The 15,919-nt window shown below is 35.4% G+C and overlaps 1 protein-coding gene across 2 annotated transcripts; it reads right to left on the bottom strand.

Annotated features, from left to right (window-relative positions):
* Positions 1-121: 121 nt before the first annotated feature.
* On the bottom strand, positions 122-15,015 carry wasf3b (WASP family member 3b). 2 transcript variants are annotated; one of them, XM_052596509.1, is made up of 9 exons: positions 14,866-15,015; positions 9,777-9,945; positions 6,623-6,757; positions 6,168-6,321; positions 5,414-5,531; positions 4,341-4,522; positions 4,009-4,263; positions 1,294-1,604; positions 122-748 (listed from the first exon to the last, which is right to left on the bottom strand). In XM_052596509.1, the coding sequence occupies exons 2-9, from the start codon at positions 9,907-9,909 to the stop codon at positions 591-593; spliced, it is 1,446 nt and encodes a 481-aa protein (XP_052452469.1). In that variant the 5' UTR covers positions 9,910-9,945; positions 14,866-15,015; the 3' UTR covers positions 122-590. The 2 variants fall into 2 exon arrangements, with proteins under 2 accessions (XP_052452469.1, XP_052452470.1); XM_052596510.1 differs by having other exon boundaries at positions 9,777-9,941; positions 14,866-14,965.
* Between the last annotated feature and the right edge of the window lie 904 nt (positions 15,016-15,919).

Consider the following 15,919-nt stretch of genomic DNA (forward strand, 5'->3'; position numbering starts at 1 on the left):
GACTGCCTCAAATCCACTGTTGCCATGGCGATTCCCAGTCTCAGCTGTACTGTTTCCATAGAGACACGAGTCTCGGAATCAAAACTGTCCTGATTCCATGACGAAGACACTCTGAGAGCGGTTTAATGTAATTCGTCAGATTTTTATTGTCGCTACTGCCACACGCACGCAGAAACCAGACATCACTGAGCGGACACATTTCAGGTAGTTTAATCAAATTCCTCGAGTCAGTTCACACAAATATAATTATACTGACCGCAGCGTTTCTCAACATACATAGAAACGTTCATGCAGAAACTTCTGACCTCAACATGCTTCATTTATCTTTAGTTCGAGTTGCTATTCACTAAATACAGTATGTCCATATAATTTATTAAATGTTGCATTAAAAAGCATTAGAAAAATTGAAAAAGCATCATACGTGGTAGTTCAGGGAAAAGATTGACTATTTTAGTGTTTCATAATACAGACAGCCTATCGTGCCTTTATGCATTCTGTACAAGATGATTGTGTGTATGGGAAATGCAATGTTAACGTTCGCAGGTGAGTTAGAGAGTAAGTGTCTGTGAATTTTGCACATTAGTATTGTTTCAGTCAGACCAGTCGTTGTCCTCAAGCTCAGATTCATCTTCAGAGTCACTGTATTCCACAGCGATGCGGCGAGACAAGATAGTTGCGACGTCATTGCCCACCGGCTCGTGTTTCGCCTGCTGCTCCTGCTGCTCTTGAACTTTTTTCAGCTGGATGCCTGCAGAACAAACAAACATAAACACAATTAACAACTCATTAACGACATTGATTTTCGATGAGAGATGAACAATAGTGGGGGTGTGCGATGCAATGTGGGCGTCTCTGGCAGTTCAACAAAGTTGATGGAAGTTTAACTTGATGCAAATGAGTCAAGTCAGTTTCCTGTGAGATACTGTAGATGAGTGTAGGAGGAGAAGTTTATGTTACAGGGAGCGATTCCACTGTCCTATATGATTTGTTTCTGCCCACATGCTGGGATATAATAAGAAGCGGATGCGTGGAAAACAAAATTGTCAGAAATTTGATTCATGCATTGATTGTTTATCTTTTTCAGGAAATGATGCATTATGCACTGCTGAAATTTATAGAAACAAATTGATATAAACAATATATATCGATTTGACAGCATGAATTAAATGAAATTACACACACACACACACACACATATATATATAATAAAGATCATATACCAATGATCAAGGAAAAGATGTTTATGTTTAATAAGTGAAATGCTTATGTTCATGACCTAAACACATTACGTACCCATTCTTATAGCTGCGAGCAGGTCGCTACGGGCGTCGTTCATGGGCTGGGCCTCATTAGGCACAGAGGGCCGTTTGGGAGTGATGGATTGGGCTGCACTGGGGGGAGGGGGTGGGGCTATTGGTGGAGGATGGGCAGCCATTGGTCCAGAGGTAGGTGGAACGGATGTGGCATAGCCAGCGACTGCTCCCATTGGTCCTAGATGTCCTGGATGCGGGACCGGTCCCATGGGCGGCATAGCAAAAGCAGTTTGTGCTGATGGGATGACAGCTGGTGGTGGAGGCAGTGGCCCAGAATTCATGTAATCAACACTGTCAAGAGAGGAAGGAAATTAAATGCTTTTTCATGTTATTCAACTTATGCTATATAAATTCAGAAGTAAAATGTCTGACTGCTTGTCACAAACATGTTGACCATTAGGTGGCAGAATTTGCATGTGTACAATATAGAGCAGGTGGTTTCAAACTGATACCAAGACAGGGTTATTCTACACTAGTCAGCATCTGAAGTGATCAAAACCTTTCATCGAAGTCTTAGGGCAACTTTGATTAACTTTTTTGATCCACTTCAAATGTTGACTATTATAGTTAACTAAAGCTAAAACTGAAACAACACCCATTTCATGAACACATTTTGTTAACGTTAAGCGAAATAAAATGAATGTAAAAATGTTTTAATCTAGTTTAATTTTTTTATTCAACATTCCTCATTTAGTTTAACTTCATGTATTAAAAAAGCTAAAAAGGAAATCAAAATTAATTTTATATATATATATATATATTAGGGGTGTAACCGTTCACAAAATTCACGGTTCGGTTCGATACGATACACTGATGTCACGGTTCGGTTCGGTTCGGTTCGATACGTTTTAGATACAGCAAAATGTAAAAACATCTCAACTTTTCAGAATGCCGCAAGCGCACCGCGGGTCATGTGACAAGAACCAACCAATCAGCTTCATCCTTTCCCGTAACAACGTTGAGAGCTCAGCCAAGATGAAGGAACAGCTGATCATAGTTGTATATGGATTGCAATTTTGAAATAAATTCAGTAGCAGAGCTACTGCAAGCGATTTTTAGAGCTGCAAATCCATTTATCCTTCGCTGAAATTTCCGCGTCTCATGGAGAGAGCACGTCATTGTTGCTTAGCAAAGACAGACGCCTCATGAGCGCTTCTGCCCGAGCGCTTTGGAAAGGAGGAGAAAGACGCGCTTAGCGTTTTCCATGCGTTTTTAGGCACGATATGTGAACGGCCCCTAAGGCGCTCGCTCACTCAGCACGCGCTGAAGGCTCGTTGCAAATGTCTAATGCATTTAACAGACCAGAAATATAAGATCCTAAAATAACCAACAGGTCTGGTGTTTGGGTTGGATTCCCTGTAAGCTATAGTGTCTAAATGCTGCAGGGATAGTTTGCTGCGTGCATGTTTCTCCTTTTTTTCGTCTTTTCCCAGATAGTACTGACGCATATATCCCAGATATTCCCGCTGATGTTTTTTTTTTTTTTTTTATTCCCGCTGGTGTACCCTGTCATGTTGCAGATGCGACATACCGTTGTTTTTTTATCCACCACTCTCTTGCCATCACCATTATAGCTTAAAGGGAATCCAAAGTGCACCCAAACCCCAGACCTGTTGGTTATTGGAGGATCTTCTCATTTCTAGTCTGTTAAACGCATTGGCTATTTTGCAACGAGCCTTCAGCGCGTACTGAGTGAGCGAGCGCCTGCTGAGTAGCCTAACATAAACATATAAGATGGTGTTTTTTTCTTCTTCGGGAGTGTCAGGGGCGTTGCCTGTTACGTTGTTTGGGTTATTGGGCTACCTTGTTGAACGCATATCATTATATTTCTTTCTCTCTCTTTTTTTTTTTTTTTCAAATATAATTAATTACTCCAACGAACCGTTCGGTATACATAATGCGTACCGCGTACCGAACCGAAAGCGTCGTACCGAACGGTTCAATATGAATACGCGTATCGTTACACCCCTAATATATATATATATATAAACATAAGCTAGCCATAAACAACAAAACAAGTACAACTTTAAAACTAGATTCATAATATTAATAAAAACTATAACTGCAACTTTTATCATATAATTATATAATATAATTTTATATAATATTGTTATATTATAGAGACAAAATATTAACAAAAGAAAAGAATCGGCTTTTATATTGAAATATTTATACTGAATATTTTATTTGGTAAAATATTACTAAAAATTTTATTTTACATTTGACAACATTTCTTTATTAGATTATATATTATTATATTTATACAAATATATTATTATATTCATTTATATTTTTTTTACATTTTATTTTTCTAAACTACATGCAATATTTGATAAAATATTGTATTAGAATACTTAAAATAATTCTGATTCATTTTGAAAAGTTTTTAAATATTATCTCTCATCATTTCTGAAAAGTAATTAGAAATTCATATAGTGTAACAGTAATATTATAAAATTTAATATATAAATTCACACATAAATTTTCACAAACTTAAAAATACACATTAGAAAATGCTCTCCTAAATTTTCCATGGACCCCCTACCACCCCTGTGGTTTAAACGCCTCCTGGTATGGAGAAACTTTCAAAGTTTTCAAGTTAAAAAAAAAAAAAAAAAGAAATCTGATAAACATTACAGACCAACAACCAAGTTTGTTCACAACTAATCAATTAATCTACATAAAAATGACAAACCTGTAGTCGACAGGTGGGAGGGTCATAGAGCCATTAACGGTGTTTGATGCTGGTGGAGGGGGCGGAGCCTGGTGCGGACGACCCAGTGTGCCAGAACGGTAAGCCATAGACCCTCCCCGGTAATCCTGGTCCATACTCATGTGGCTATGAGCTGACAGGGCTGCCATACTGGGTGGAGGCCCCGAGTAAGTGTGCGCATAGCCAGCATTATTGGCCATAGACAGATAACCATGGTCTGCATGATCTCCGTGAGACCTGCATGAGTTATGAAGTGAATTAGATCAACCTGAGTTTATATGTGTGAATTTAAGTGCATGTACAGGCTGTGTTACCTGTGTTCTGGGGACATGGGGCCCTCCGTGGAGCCTCCTCTGTGCACAGTGTGGGAATGTCGATGATCAGGTCTCAGTTCCTTATCGAAGGCCATCATGTTCCATTCCTGCCTGCGGTTTCTCGCTTTACGCACCTTCTTCACCTCTCTCTGCAGTGTGCCATCCACACATCGCCTCTGCTCCTGTCGCAAAGTATCAAGTGACAGAGAGATGTTTAATTATCACATATCACCTCATGAATGACTATTATACTATGTATAACTAGGCTCAGCGAAATGCTGCATAATGGGACACAATCACAGCTATTCACAACATATTTGATATTTAATATACATTTATGTGGAATGCGAGGTTTGACAAAAGATACACCATACAGTATACGGTTTGATTTCACCATACAATACCAGTAAGTTTGGGTTGGTAAGATTGTGTAATGTTTTTAAAGAAAGTCTGATCAAGGCTGCATTTTTTTAATAAAAAAAAAAAATACTGTAAAAACAGTAATGTTATGAAATATTATTACAATTTAAATTAGCTGTTTCCTATTTAAATACATTTAAAAAAATATTTTATTCCTGTGAATGCAAAGCTGAATTTTCAGCAGCCTTAAGTGTGACGAGATGCTACAGAAAATCATTCTAGCGTGCTTATTTGCTGCTCAAGAAATAGTTCTTATTAATGTTAATGATGAAAACTTTGATTTTTCGATGAATAGAAGTTCATAAAGAACACCATTTGTTTTAGATATTTTTTGTAACATAATAAATGTCTTTAGTGTCACTTTTAATCATTTAAATGCATCCTTGATAAATAGATAAATAAATAAAATTTCTTTAAAGGGGTCTTCGGATGCAAAATGTAATTTTATATGTTGTTTCACAACTGAAATGTGTCTAATGATAAAAATCCTGCCAGGTTTTTTTTTTTAATCCCAATAAATCATAAGCAGTGTCTCAGATCAAAATTATGTTCTAGACATTTCATTAAAACCCTAAAGAGTCATATCAACTTGTGGAAAATGGTCATCCAGCCAAAGCAGAAAGAAAGAAAGAAAGAAAGAAAAGGTTTTCAACCTTCTGTCGTCTCTTCTCTTTCCTCTTGTCTTCTGTGTCCTGTAGCATCTTCTCCTTCCACAGGTCAAAGAAGTAGGAGGGGTCAGTGTAGAACTTGAGCCCCTCTTTATCATCATCTCTGGGAAAAACATTTTTAATTAAAAAAATAATTTTCGGGATTGATTTTTGTTATTCAAAACTATTGTAAAAAACTTTTCTCAATTAATCTCTCAATAAAACAAAGAGGGTGATAAATTTGGTTCCAGATGCATTTATGTAACCGTTCCTATTCAGAAAGCTGGCTTTTATAGACCTCTTCAGATGAGAAAAGGATGTTAAAAGCATCTTGATGCATCTTTTCTGACTGGCTGGTTTTTCCAAAAGTGCTATTAATTGGCCATTAATCATTTATGCAAAATCGCCAACTACTTTGTAAAGCGCATACAGCCGAACAGACAGAAAAAAGATGAGTCAGAGCGCAGCCACTGTCCCTTGAAATATTTGCTCCACACATTCTGCATTAGATCTGTTTAAGTATTCATGAGTGGCCTATATTCCCTTACCTTGAGAACTAGCGCTCACATGAACTACATCTGCCGCTTTAAGAATTCATCACTGCTCTATATTCCTTAAAGAGACTTCTGTACATTCATCTATGTTCATGCAAACTGGTTATTTATTATAGTCATTTCAAATAGAAATGTAAAAAGTGATTAACAAAGTGATTTTCACCATTTGGTTTGCAAAATCGGACCCAAACGTGTTGTACACACACCTGTAGGGTGAGAGAATATTAAGAGGAGGTGGTTTATCACTCAGATTGTACATCTCCATCACCGGGTTCGGTACGCTGTTCTTGGACACCACCTTCTGGTCCTGTATGGTAGAGCTTTTAAAAGCCTTCCTCATGTTTATGTCCTGAAGAGAGACTGCACAGGGTGAAGGAGAAACAGAGAGATTGATTACACCAGCCCTCCAGAGAGTGTAAAGTAAACTCTAGTATTGATCTTTCATTGAAAACAGAGGTGAGTGCACGCTTTGGTGTGGGTAATAGAGGAACGTCATGAAATTTGTGCATTATTTATTTTTTGTTGATTTTGGGTTTGGAGGGATACAGTGGTATTGATCTGGCACTGGAGCTATATAACCGCAGAGAAGTGTTTCTGGGACGAATTGTTACCGTGTATTGAGGAATGACCCTGAGCCCTTGTTTCCCAGAAACAGACTCACCCTCCTCAACCGTTGAGTCCAGCTGCGTGACCTTGACGGCAAGTCGGTCAATCCGATCCTGCAGAGAGTTCGCCCGCAAATAGAACATGTTTGCCTCATTGAAGAGCTCTCCGAATATGTCTTCAGCATGTTTACCTTTCAAGTAAGAGAAGAACACGGTGAAGTGAGGAAAAGACATAATATGAATATATTTAATGTATATATATTTCAGCTCAAAATCTTTAATGATACTACTGTCACCTCGGCAAGCAAGTACTCACATTTTAAATAAAATCTTATTAGAAGCAAAATAGTTTGTTGGAGTTGACATGACATGACAGCAGTGGCACAGCTGTAATTTGTGTAAATGTACAGTACTTGAATTACTTCCACACAAATATCTACATTTATTTCCCTCTTTAATGTTTTTTGTTTTTAAAATGTAACAGTTCACATAATGTTTATGCCTATTTTTGAAGACTGAAAGACTAGGTGTAAAAAAAAAAAAATAATAATTTTAGTGAACCAATAACTTATTATATAGCTCATTTTAATATAATAACAATATATATATATATATATATATATATATATATATATATATATATATATATATATATACACACACACACACACACACAAAATACTAATTAATCATAATAATTAACAAATAAAAATGTACTAATATTAATAATAATTAAACGTAACTATTTAATAAAATAAAGTTACATTAAAGTTCCTGTTATTAACTAAATTATATAAATTATACATTTCCTTTTATTAATATTTACATGAATTATTTGTTATATTATTATAAATCATTATATTATTATAAATTATTCAATTATTCATAATACACATTACATTATAAAAAAAAATCTGTGTTTAAAATCTGAGGCTTCACATACATAAAATACAGAAAAGACAGGACATTAAGGAAAGGAAATATAAATAAGCTACTTTTAGATTCTGGGCCTGTTCGAAAAAACATGAAAGAAAAAAGAAATCGATGGAAAAAGGGATAATGTTCTGGCAGAAAATTACAAGGACCTTTTCCGTTAAGTTTACATTTCTTTCAAGCCTAAAAACACCACACAATACAACACCTGTGAAAAACTCCTTTATATTAATATAATACCTTAGGCTACACTTTTACAGACTTGTGTGTGTTGGAGAAACGTTTGAAAAGAAAAACAAATACACTTAATTTTACCACCTCAACTAGGGCTATTGATTACTGTGTGTTTAACAAAAGCACACAGGAAAATATTTACAGGAAGGAAAAGTGTCTGTTCCTTACAAATTCCTGGCCTACGACCCAGTGTGTGCACACACACACACACACATATACCACACATCACGCACAGTACTACACCCACTAACACATGAAAAGCATGTTTCCAGACATGCACAAGCTATTTTTGTCACACGCACACATCGTCTACAGCTCTGCCTTCAAGTCCAATGGGCTGTCATTTATATTTAATCCACACAGCTGCTACTGAAGGCCCTCTCCTTCTACAGGCATCCACTAAACACCGCTAGCAGAGGCACAGTAAAGACGCTTGAGGGGATTTCAGGGTCAGCTGGGGAGTTACAGAACAGGTGGATGGAAAAAACAACAGAGGACAGATGGATGCACAAATCAGTAGCTGGATAAAAAGCGAAAGACTTGCCCATTCAGAGGACATGTTTTGAAGATAATGGTCTTATGTAATGCAGATGTAGTGTCCCGAGGAATTATTATTAAGGAGATTCTCTCTAGCATCGTGAGCTGAAGATACTACTACAACTGGATCACTAAATTATAGTGTACACAGAGTGGGAAAACAAACCAAGTGTCTAAAATCAATAAGAAATGGACGTTTTAGAGTAATGTAATGAAGTATAGTAAAAGCATCAAGATTTTTTACATTTTCTATAGATATTTTCTTTAGACATTAAGATATGTTTTGATGAAATCCAAAAGATTGATGACTCTGTATAGATGAAAATGAAACTAAAACATTGTCAGGCTCAGAAAGGTAGTAAGGACGTGGTTAAAATAGTCCATGTGACATCAGGGCTTCAACTGTCATTTTACAAATCACCGAGAATACTTTTTGTTTGCAAAGAAAACAAAAATTAATGACTTTATTCAACTTCTCTTCTGTGTCACCATTCTTTGTGCACAAAAAGTAGCTATTCTTGTAGCTTCATAACATTACTGTTGAACCACTGATTTCATCAAATATATCTTCATTTTTGTTTTAAAGATGCATGAAGGTGCACTTTTGGGTGGATTATTCCTTTAATGCATGCAACTAAAAGAGTTGACCACTAAGTGATCAAGCACAATGTTTGGGACAAAATAACTGAGAAATGTCCCCAAATGTTAGCTTTAATAACTCCCTTTTGGGAGAAAAATTGTTTACAAATATATTTATGCCCTTTCAAATGTATATTTCGGGCCATTATGTTTTTTTATTATTATTATTTTTTTATATATGTTTTTATTCAGCATGGATGCTAAAATTAATCAAAAGTGACAGTAAAGACTTACATTACAGACTAATAATCAAGGAATCTTGGGAAAAAAAAGTATAAAACTATTTTCAACATTGATAATAACAAAATGTGTTTCTTGAGCAGCAAATTAGCATATTAGAATGATTTCTGAAGACTGGAGTGATGATGCTAAAATAAATAACATTTTAAAATTGATTGAAATAGAAAACAGTCATTTCAAATTGTAATAATATTTCACATTGTTACTTTTATTACTATATTTTTGATCAAATAAATGCAGCCTAGGTGAGCGCTTCCTTCAAAAACTTTTACAAATCTTACAGACACCAAAATACAAGATGTATTAATGCTTAATTAATGCATGCTTAATTTAAAATGCTTATAAAGGCACTGCCTTCATATTACTACAGCAAATTGCATACTACTGCACACAGCAAAAATTAAGTTTACGAACAACTACTTTGGCAGAAGAATTGTTTATTCCTATACTATTATCACAAAAAAAAGAGTCTCTAATGCACAAATTAAATTTGTAAAGCACCAATTTAATTTTGGATTAGGATTAGTCCTTACTAATGCTAATTAGCGTCGATCAACAACAACAGAAGCTAAAACTGAGTCCCAAATTAGCCAGGTGTTAAAGAAAGAAAATTATTTTGTAACTTACTGAGACTGCTGAGTTGGCGTATGATGGATGAGAGTGTGTTGTTCATCACACACTCCAGCTCGCTGCCGATGCCCTCCGGTAGCACCCCACGGCACAGGTGCCTGGGCTCAATGTTTCTCTTCACCAGCGGCATGACTGCTGACCCTTATACAGCCGCAGCGCACTCTACCTGCCCAGACAAAACCCAAACACTGGATTTAAAAACACGCATATGTGCACAGACTTCTGCTGAGGTATGAAGGCAAGGTCTATCTATCATCAGTTTTCAGATGTATTTGGAAAAAGCTCATATTATATAACAGACACCCACACATTGAGAGAGAGTGAACATTGCAATGAAACTGGGACAGTTGGAGATCAAGAAAAGGGAACTGAGTAACTCGGATTTTGGTTAACCCTCTTACACTGGTCAAAACCCACACTGACCTCTGACTCTGAAATCACACGCCTAACGTTCAACACAAATGAAGCTCAATCCGTTCCAACACAAACAGAAACGCCGACTGTAACTCCCTTCACAAGCAGCCCCGGATGGAAGGATTACAAAGCATTAAGAAAAGAAGATACCGTCAAAGTAATCCTGTTCATCATCCGAGCTGCCCAGCTGTAGATCAAAGGACAACAAGAGATGCAAACTCATCATTTGTTTAAGGAAACAGATGACATTCTCACTTCTAATCATAGTCTACTGAATTCAAGGTACATTATTTGGTTTGCATGACGTGCGGCAATCAGGAAACAATATTATTTCTTTCTTTTTACACTTTTTTTTTTATTAACAAAATCTATAATAAAAGATTTTAATTGATTATAGTAATATAATATCCTAAATAATTATTTTTCACTTTTTTGTTTTACATTATTTAAAATTTCATACTGAATACAGAGTTAAAACATGATAACTTGAGAATTATATATACTGCAGTTCAAAAGTCTGGCGTCTCTAAGATTTTATAAAAATGAATTGATTTGGGTCAGAAATATATATATATATTTAGCAAGGATGCATTCAATTTATAAAAAGTGACACAAATAAGATTTTATAGTATTACAAGAGATTTCGATTCCAAATAAATTCTGTTCATTTGAAATTTCTATTCATTATACAATCCTGTTCCAGAATCCTGAAATAAAATGTAGGTTTTCACAAACATATTAAGCAGCAAAAACGGTTTTCAACATTTTTTATTATATACTGTATATGATATATATATTATACATTTAATCTTTGGATAAAAGGCTCTGCTAAATGACTAGATGAAAATGTACATCAGAATATTAGAATGATTTCTGCAGGATCATGTGACACTGAAAACTGGAGTAATGATGCTAAATATATGAGCTTCTATGTTTCCCCATATATTTATTTTTATTCATTATTTATTCTTATTATTTATTCATATTTCCCCATATTGTCTCAGACATCTTTACATCATTTAAAATATATATAATAGATATGAAATCAAAAACTTCTACAGAATTGCAAAAACCGAACCATAACAATTTGTTTGCACTAAATTTGTGCGCGTTCTGTGTATATTTATGTATATATAAATACACACACACAGTATAAATATATTTTTATATTTACGTCTATATTTGTATTCAAAGAATTTATATTATAAATATATTTAATATATAAACAACAGATTTTTCTGAAATATATACATGCATGTATGTGTATTTATATATACAGTACATAATAAATATACACAGCACACATAATGTAAACAAAAACTTTTATTTTGGATGCGATTAATCACGATTAATCGTTTGACAGAACTTATTTAAACATGGTCTTCTGTGAAGTTATTTATGTTAAATACAGTCAAACCAATATGGTATAATATTATTGCATTTTATAATTCCATATTATATTTTACTCATATGTTTTAAGACAGCTTGCTGTTTTTTATCTATGCATGACACAAAATAAATGTTGTGCATTTCCATGTGCAAAGTTTCTCATCCCTCACATAAGTAGCCTAACTAAGCCGTGTCATCTGGTTCAACTGGACGCCATGACAGAATGCTCCCATCTGTGAAACAATAACCCCCACAGTGATTGGCCAGCAGAGAGGCCATCTGCTGTGTGATTGGCTAAGGGGGGTTGAAAGTCAAAGATTAGGGACAAGAAAAAAGGGATGGTGGGACAGCTTCTCAGAGGTCATCTTATCTGCCTCTTTCCCTGCTTCCTGTTTTCCAGCTCCACACCCAACTCTCCACTTCCTGTTCCTCTCTGTGTCACATCTCTAACTTCCTGTCGTCCCAAACAGCTAAAACAATGATGCAGTAGGGGTGTAAAGCAAGTTCATTTGCACACAATCACAACATTGAAATACTGCTATGTAACCACTTATTTCCTCTCATATCCCGCTTGTACAATCTAAACATAGCTATGAATGCAACTTGTGACTACTCCCTGAAACCAGGCTCAGATGGAATCCACTGACTTTTCCACCTTTTCTATGATGTTTTTCTATGAAATGTGGTTTATTTGTGGTAAAATGGGTTAAATGGAGCTGAAAGGCAGCTAATAGTATTACTAAATTAGCTAAAACATTCGATAAAAGCACATGCAACATTATGAAAGACAGAATTACATAAAACTTAATTTTACGTTTATGAATATGTATGTTTATATTTATATATTTATTTATTTTTAAGATTTTTTTAATATATAAATTGCAACTGAAAGGCAGCTAAAAACATTATTAATTGGCCAATACATTTAATAAACGTAAATGCAACATTGAGAATTACAGAATTCTGTAAAATGTATTTATAAAAGATAAAATGTGTTAAATGTGTTTAACGTTTAACAAAAATGCATGCAACTTTGAGAATGACCGGATTCTAAAAGATTGGTTTATATTTGGTCAATATTGTTAAAGAAAAAAAAATCATGAATGATATATATATAAAATGCTGAAAGTCATATAACAGCATCACTAACTGGGCCAAAACATTCATTAAACAAATGCAACATTGGAAATGACAGAATTCCATTAAAAAAAATCTAATTTGGGAATATCTATATAACAATTTATGAAGAATTACATAAAATATACTCATAAAAAGTAAAATGTGTTAAGCTTTAATAAACACAAATGTAACAAACGTAAATCCAACCCTGAGAATAACCAAATTCTGCAAAATAGATTTAAAATATATATATTTTTAAAATATGTAACAATTTGCAGAATTACATAAAATAGATTCACACATGGTCACATGTATCTCAAAGGCCAATGGATGCATTTTTAAATTAGCCACAACATTTCATAAACATTAATATACATAATGGGTACTTAAATTCAGTAGACATTTGTGGAGCTTTATTTATTTCATGTAGACCTGCACATAATAACACTCATAAACTAAACCTGAACAATGATAGTTTAACACATGCATAAGAACTGTAGTTTGATACATTTACTCTAGTAACATCATGCAAGTGGCCACAAAGTCCATTGTTCTTAGACACCACCTTCCAAACCAGTGCGCTTCCCATTTAAAAGTGAAAACGACAAACAAACTGCCTTCTGCAATGAGACCTGAGCTTTGCTGCAGAGATGCCACCAGGCCTCACACATGCACTCAGACACTGCTGTTGTTGTAGTCTAATGAGGTTCATGTCTGTGAGTGTTGTAATGTGTTCATTAAGCGTACCATTCTCCATGGCATTGTAATTCTGCAGCACAAGGCAGTATGGACACAACCCACACTAATTACAAAGTGCATTGAATTAGGACCATGTCGGGAGAGGGGCCAGAGAAACAGAGCAGACAAATAGACAGGAATGTGAGTGTGAGTGGCATGAAAAGCAGTTTGTGAGATAGTTAGACGAGAAAGTGAACAGTTTCGGGTGGGAAGAACATAAACCGTACTGAAGCAATCCAGAAAGAAGAGTGAATGAGAGGAAAAAGTGCAAGAGAGAGAGAGAGAGAAAGAGAGAGGATGGGGGAGGGCGAGTGGCAGGGGACCTCAGGGAAGCCACTCTGAAAGGTTCTCAGGACAATAACCCTCCGTTCACAGGGCAACAGAGGAGTTCTCCCATGCATGTTCTGTTCCCTCCCCCAACCCTCTCTCTTCTTCAAATAAAAGAAGCAATCCTGCCTCTCTCTCCTTCTCAGCGGCCCTCTTTTTTCCATGAATCTGTGCCTACTGCAAAAACCACACACATAAAGAGCACTTCAGACAGACAAAATGTAACCTACCATCTTATAATAACGCGAAAAAGAGTGTATAACCAGAAGCAGACATTTTGAGATGCTGGAATATAATGTAAACATACAAATAATTCGTGTGCATCAGCTGTTTAGAGCCCCATTAGTGCTGCTGACAGGCTTTTAAGTCCCTCAGACCCATCCAGTGACCACAGGAGGCCACATCCTGTCCAAACTTACGAGGGAGACACGCATTCACTCTCAAAACGCTGTTTGAAACGTAGAAAAGCCTGGATGGCAATGCATTAGCTATTCATAACTTAAGTACAGCGCATCTCTGCGCGTTAGACTGCATTAATATTTCAGCACGGATCACGTCACACATGAATGTCACGAGCCAGTTGCTCCGAGACTTCCGAGTGTGAGCGAGGACTTATCTTAAAAACACTGTATGTGTATATTATTTGAACACTTTCGGGTGCAATTCTTTAAGTTTTTACTGTTTGTTGATTACTAAACACATAAAATTTTAAAGTTGCGGAATTATGTTATGTGTGATATTATTTGATAACAGTTTACTGAAAGAGCACATTCAGTCGTGACTATGTTGATCTGAAACTTTATTATTCTTAGGACATATTCTAAATGTATAAGGCACGTAACATACGCTCGTTATTGTACACGATATCAACGTTATTGTTAATATAACAGAATAAACAGCAAAAATAAAACATCAACAATTATATCATCAACATAATCTCGGCATTAATTAAAAAATAGAATCAAAATAAACTCCCCACTAAAGAAACCCAAACCTCATGTACTATTTATTATATAAAGCGCAATAAACAGTAAATATAACAAGTGCAATATGACAAAATAACTACATTAGCGAAAATAAGTAACTGTCTGATGCTTACCAAAAATGAATTTTGTTGAGAATTATATTCGCTCACATATCCAGGCTTTCAGCGGTCCGGATTGCCATCCTGTGTCTCCATCGGTCCATCTGACCATTCCAAACAATCCGCTTGGGGCGGGGCTTATTGGGTTGTTCGCACCAATCAGCATTTCAGAAAAGGAATTTAACGCGCCACCATTTGTCGCACTCAGCCTATCAGATGAGAGGCTAAAGATGATTGACAGAGATTTCCAGGTCATTAAACGATAGGGCAGCTGTGTGAGGGCGGGCTCTATCTGGGGATATTAGGTGGGCTTTAAACACACCACAGCAAAAATACTTAAGAAAACTAAGGCTACTTCTTATATAAGCACAAATATAATTGAAAACACTCTAAACAGCATTTTAACAAACGTTTGGTAATCGTGAATAGGGTTTAAAATAGGGCGAGGGACAGCAATGTCCACTAACTATGAGTGGTGGGGGAAGTGTTGACTGAAAATGTTGATCGATTGTTACCAAAACTGGGACAATATGTCTGGACATATTTTAAAACCCTGATTAATGTGGCTTGGAGCGATAAAAATTAAAATAAATGAAACTTTCTAAATGTATAAAATAATAATAATAAAATAATTTTAAACATTGGGTCACAGAACTGAAGATTTAGTTCAATTTAAGATGCCATTCAGCCAGGAGTTAAATAGATGTGACTTTTATGTAAAATGTAAAATTAGTTAATAAAATAGCTTAACAATTACCACTGTAATTTGGGCCAAGACTGCCCAAAATAGCAAATTTAAGGAAGGCTAGTTTTACTATAGACAATCAAGAAATAAATTAAATATGAAGCCCGGCTAAAAATCATGGGAACTTGCAATGTGGCGATTACATTTAGAGCAGGCTGAGCAAAGATAACTTTAAAGAAAGATAACACAGCCATAATTCCTAATGAAAATGGACTCAACTAAACTGTTAAAATTTGATTTAAAATAAATAATGCAACCTAATATCTCCCTGGAAATGCATGTCAACACTCACACAAATAAAAGCTCTTCCAGCTCTTTTTTTTT

This window comes from Carassius gibelio, chromosome B24, assembly GCF_023724105.1.
Source record: "Carassius gibelio isolate Cgi1373 ecotype wild population from Czech Republic chromosome B24, carGib1.2-hapl.c, whole genome shotgun sequence".
NCBI classification, from domain to species: Eukaryota; Metazoa; Chordata; class Actinopteri; order Cypriniformes; family Cyprinidae; genus Carassius; species Carassius gibelio.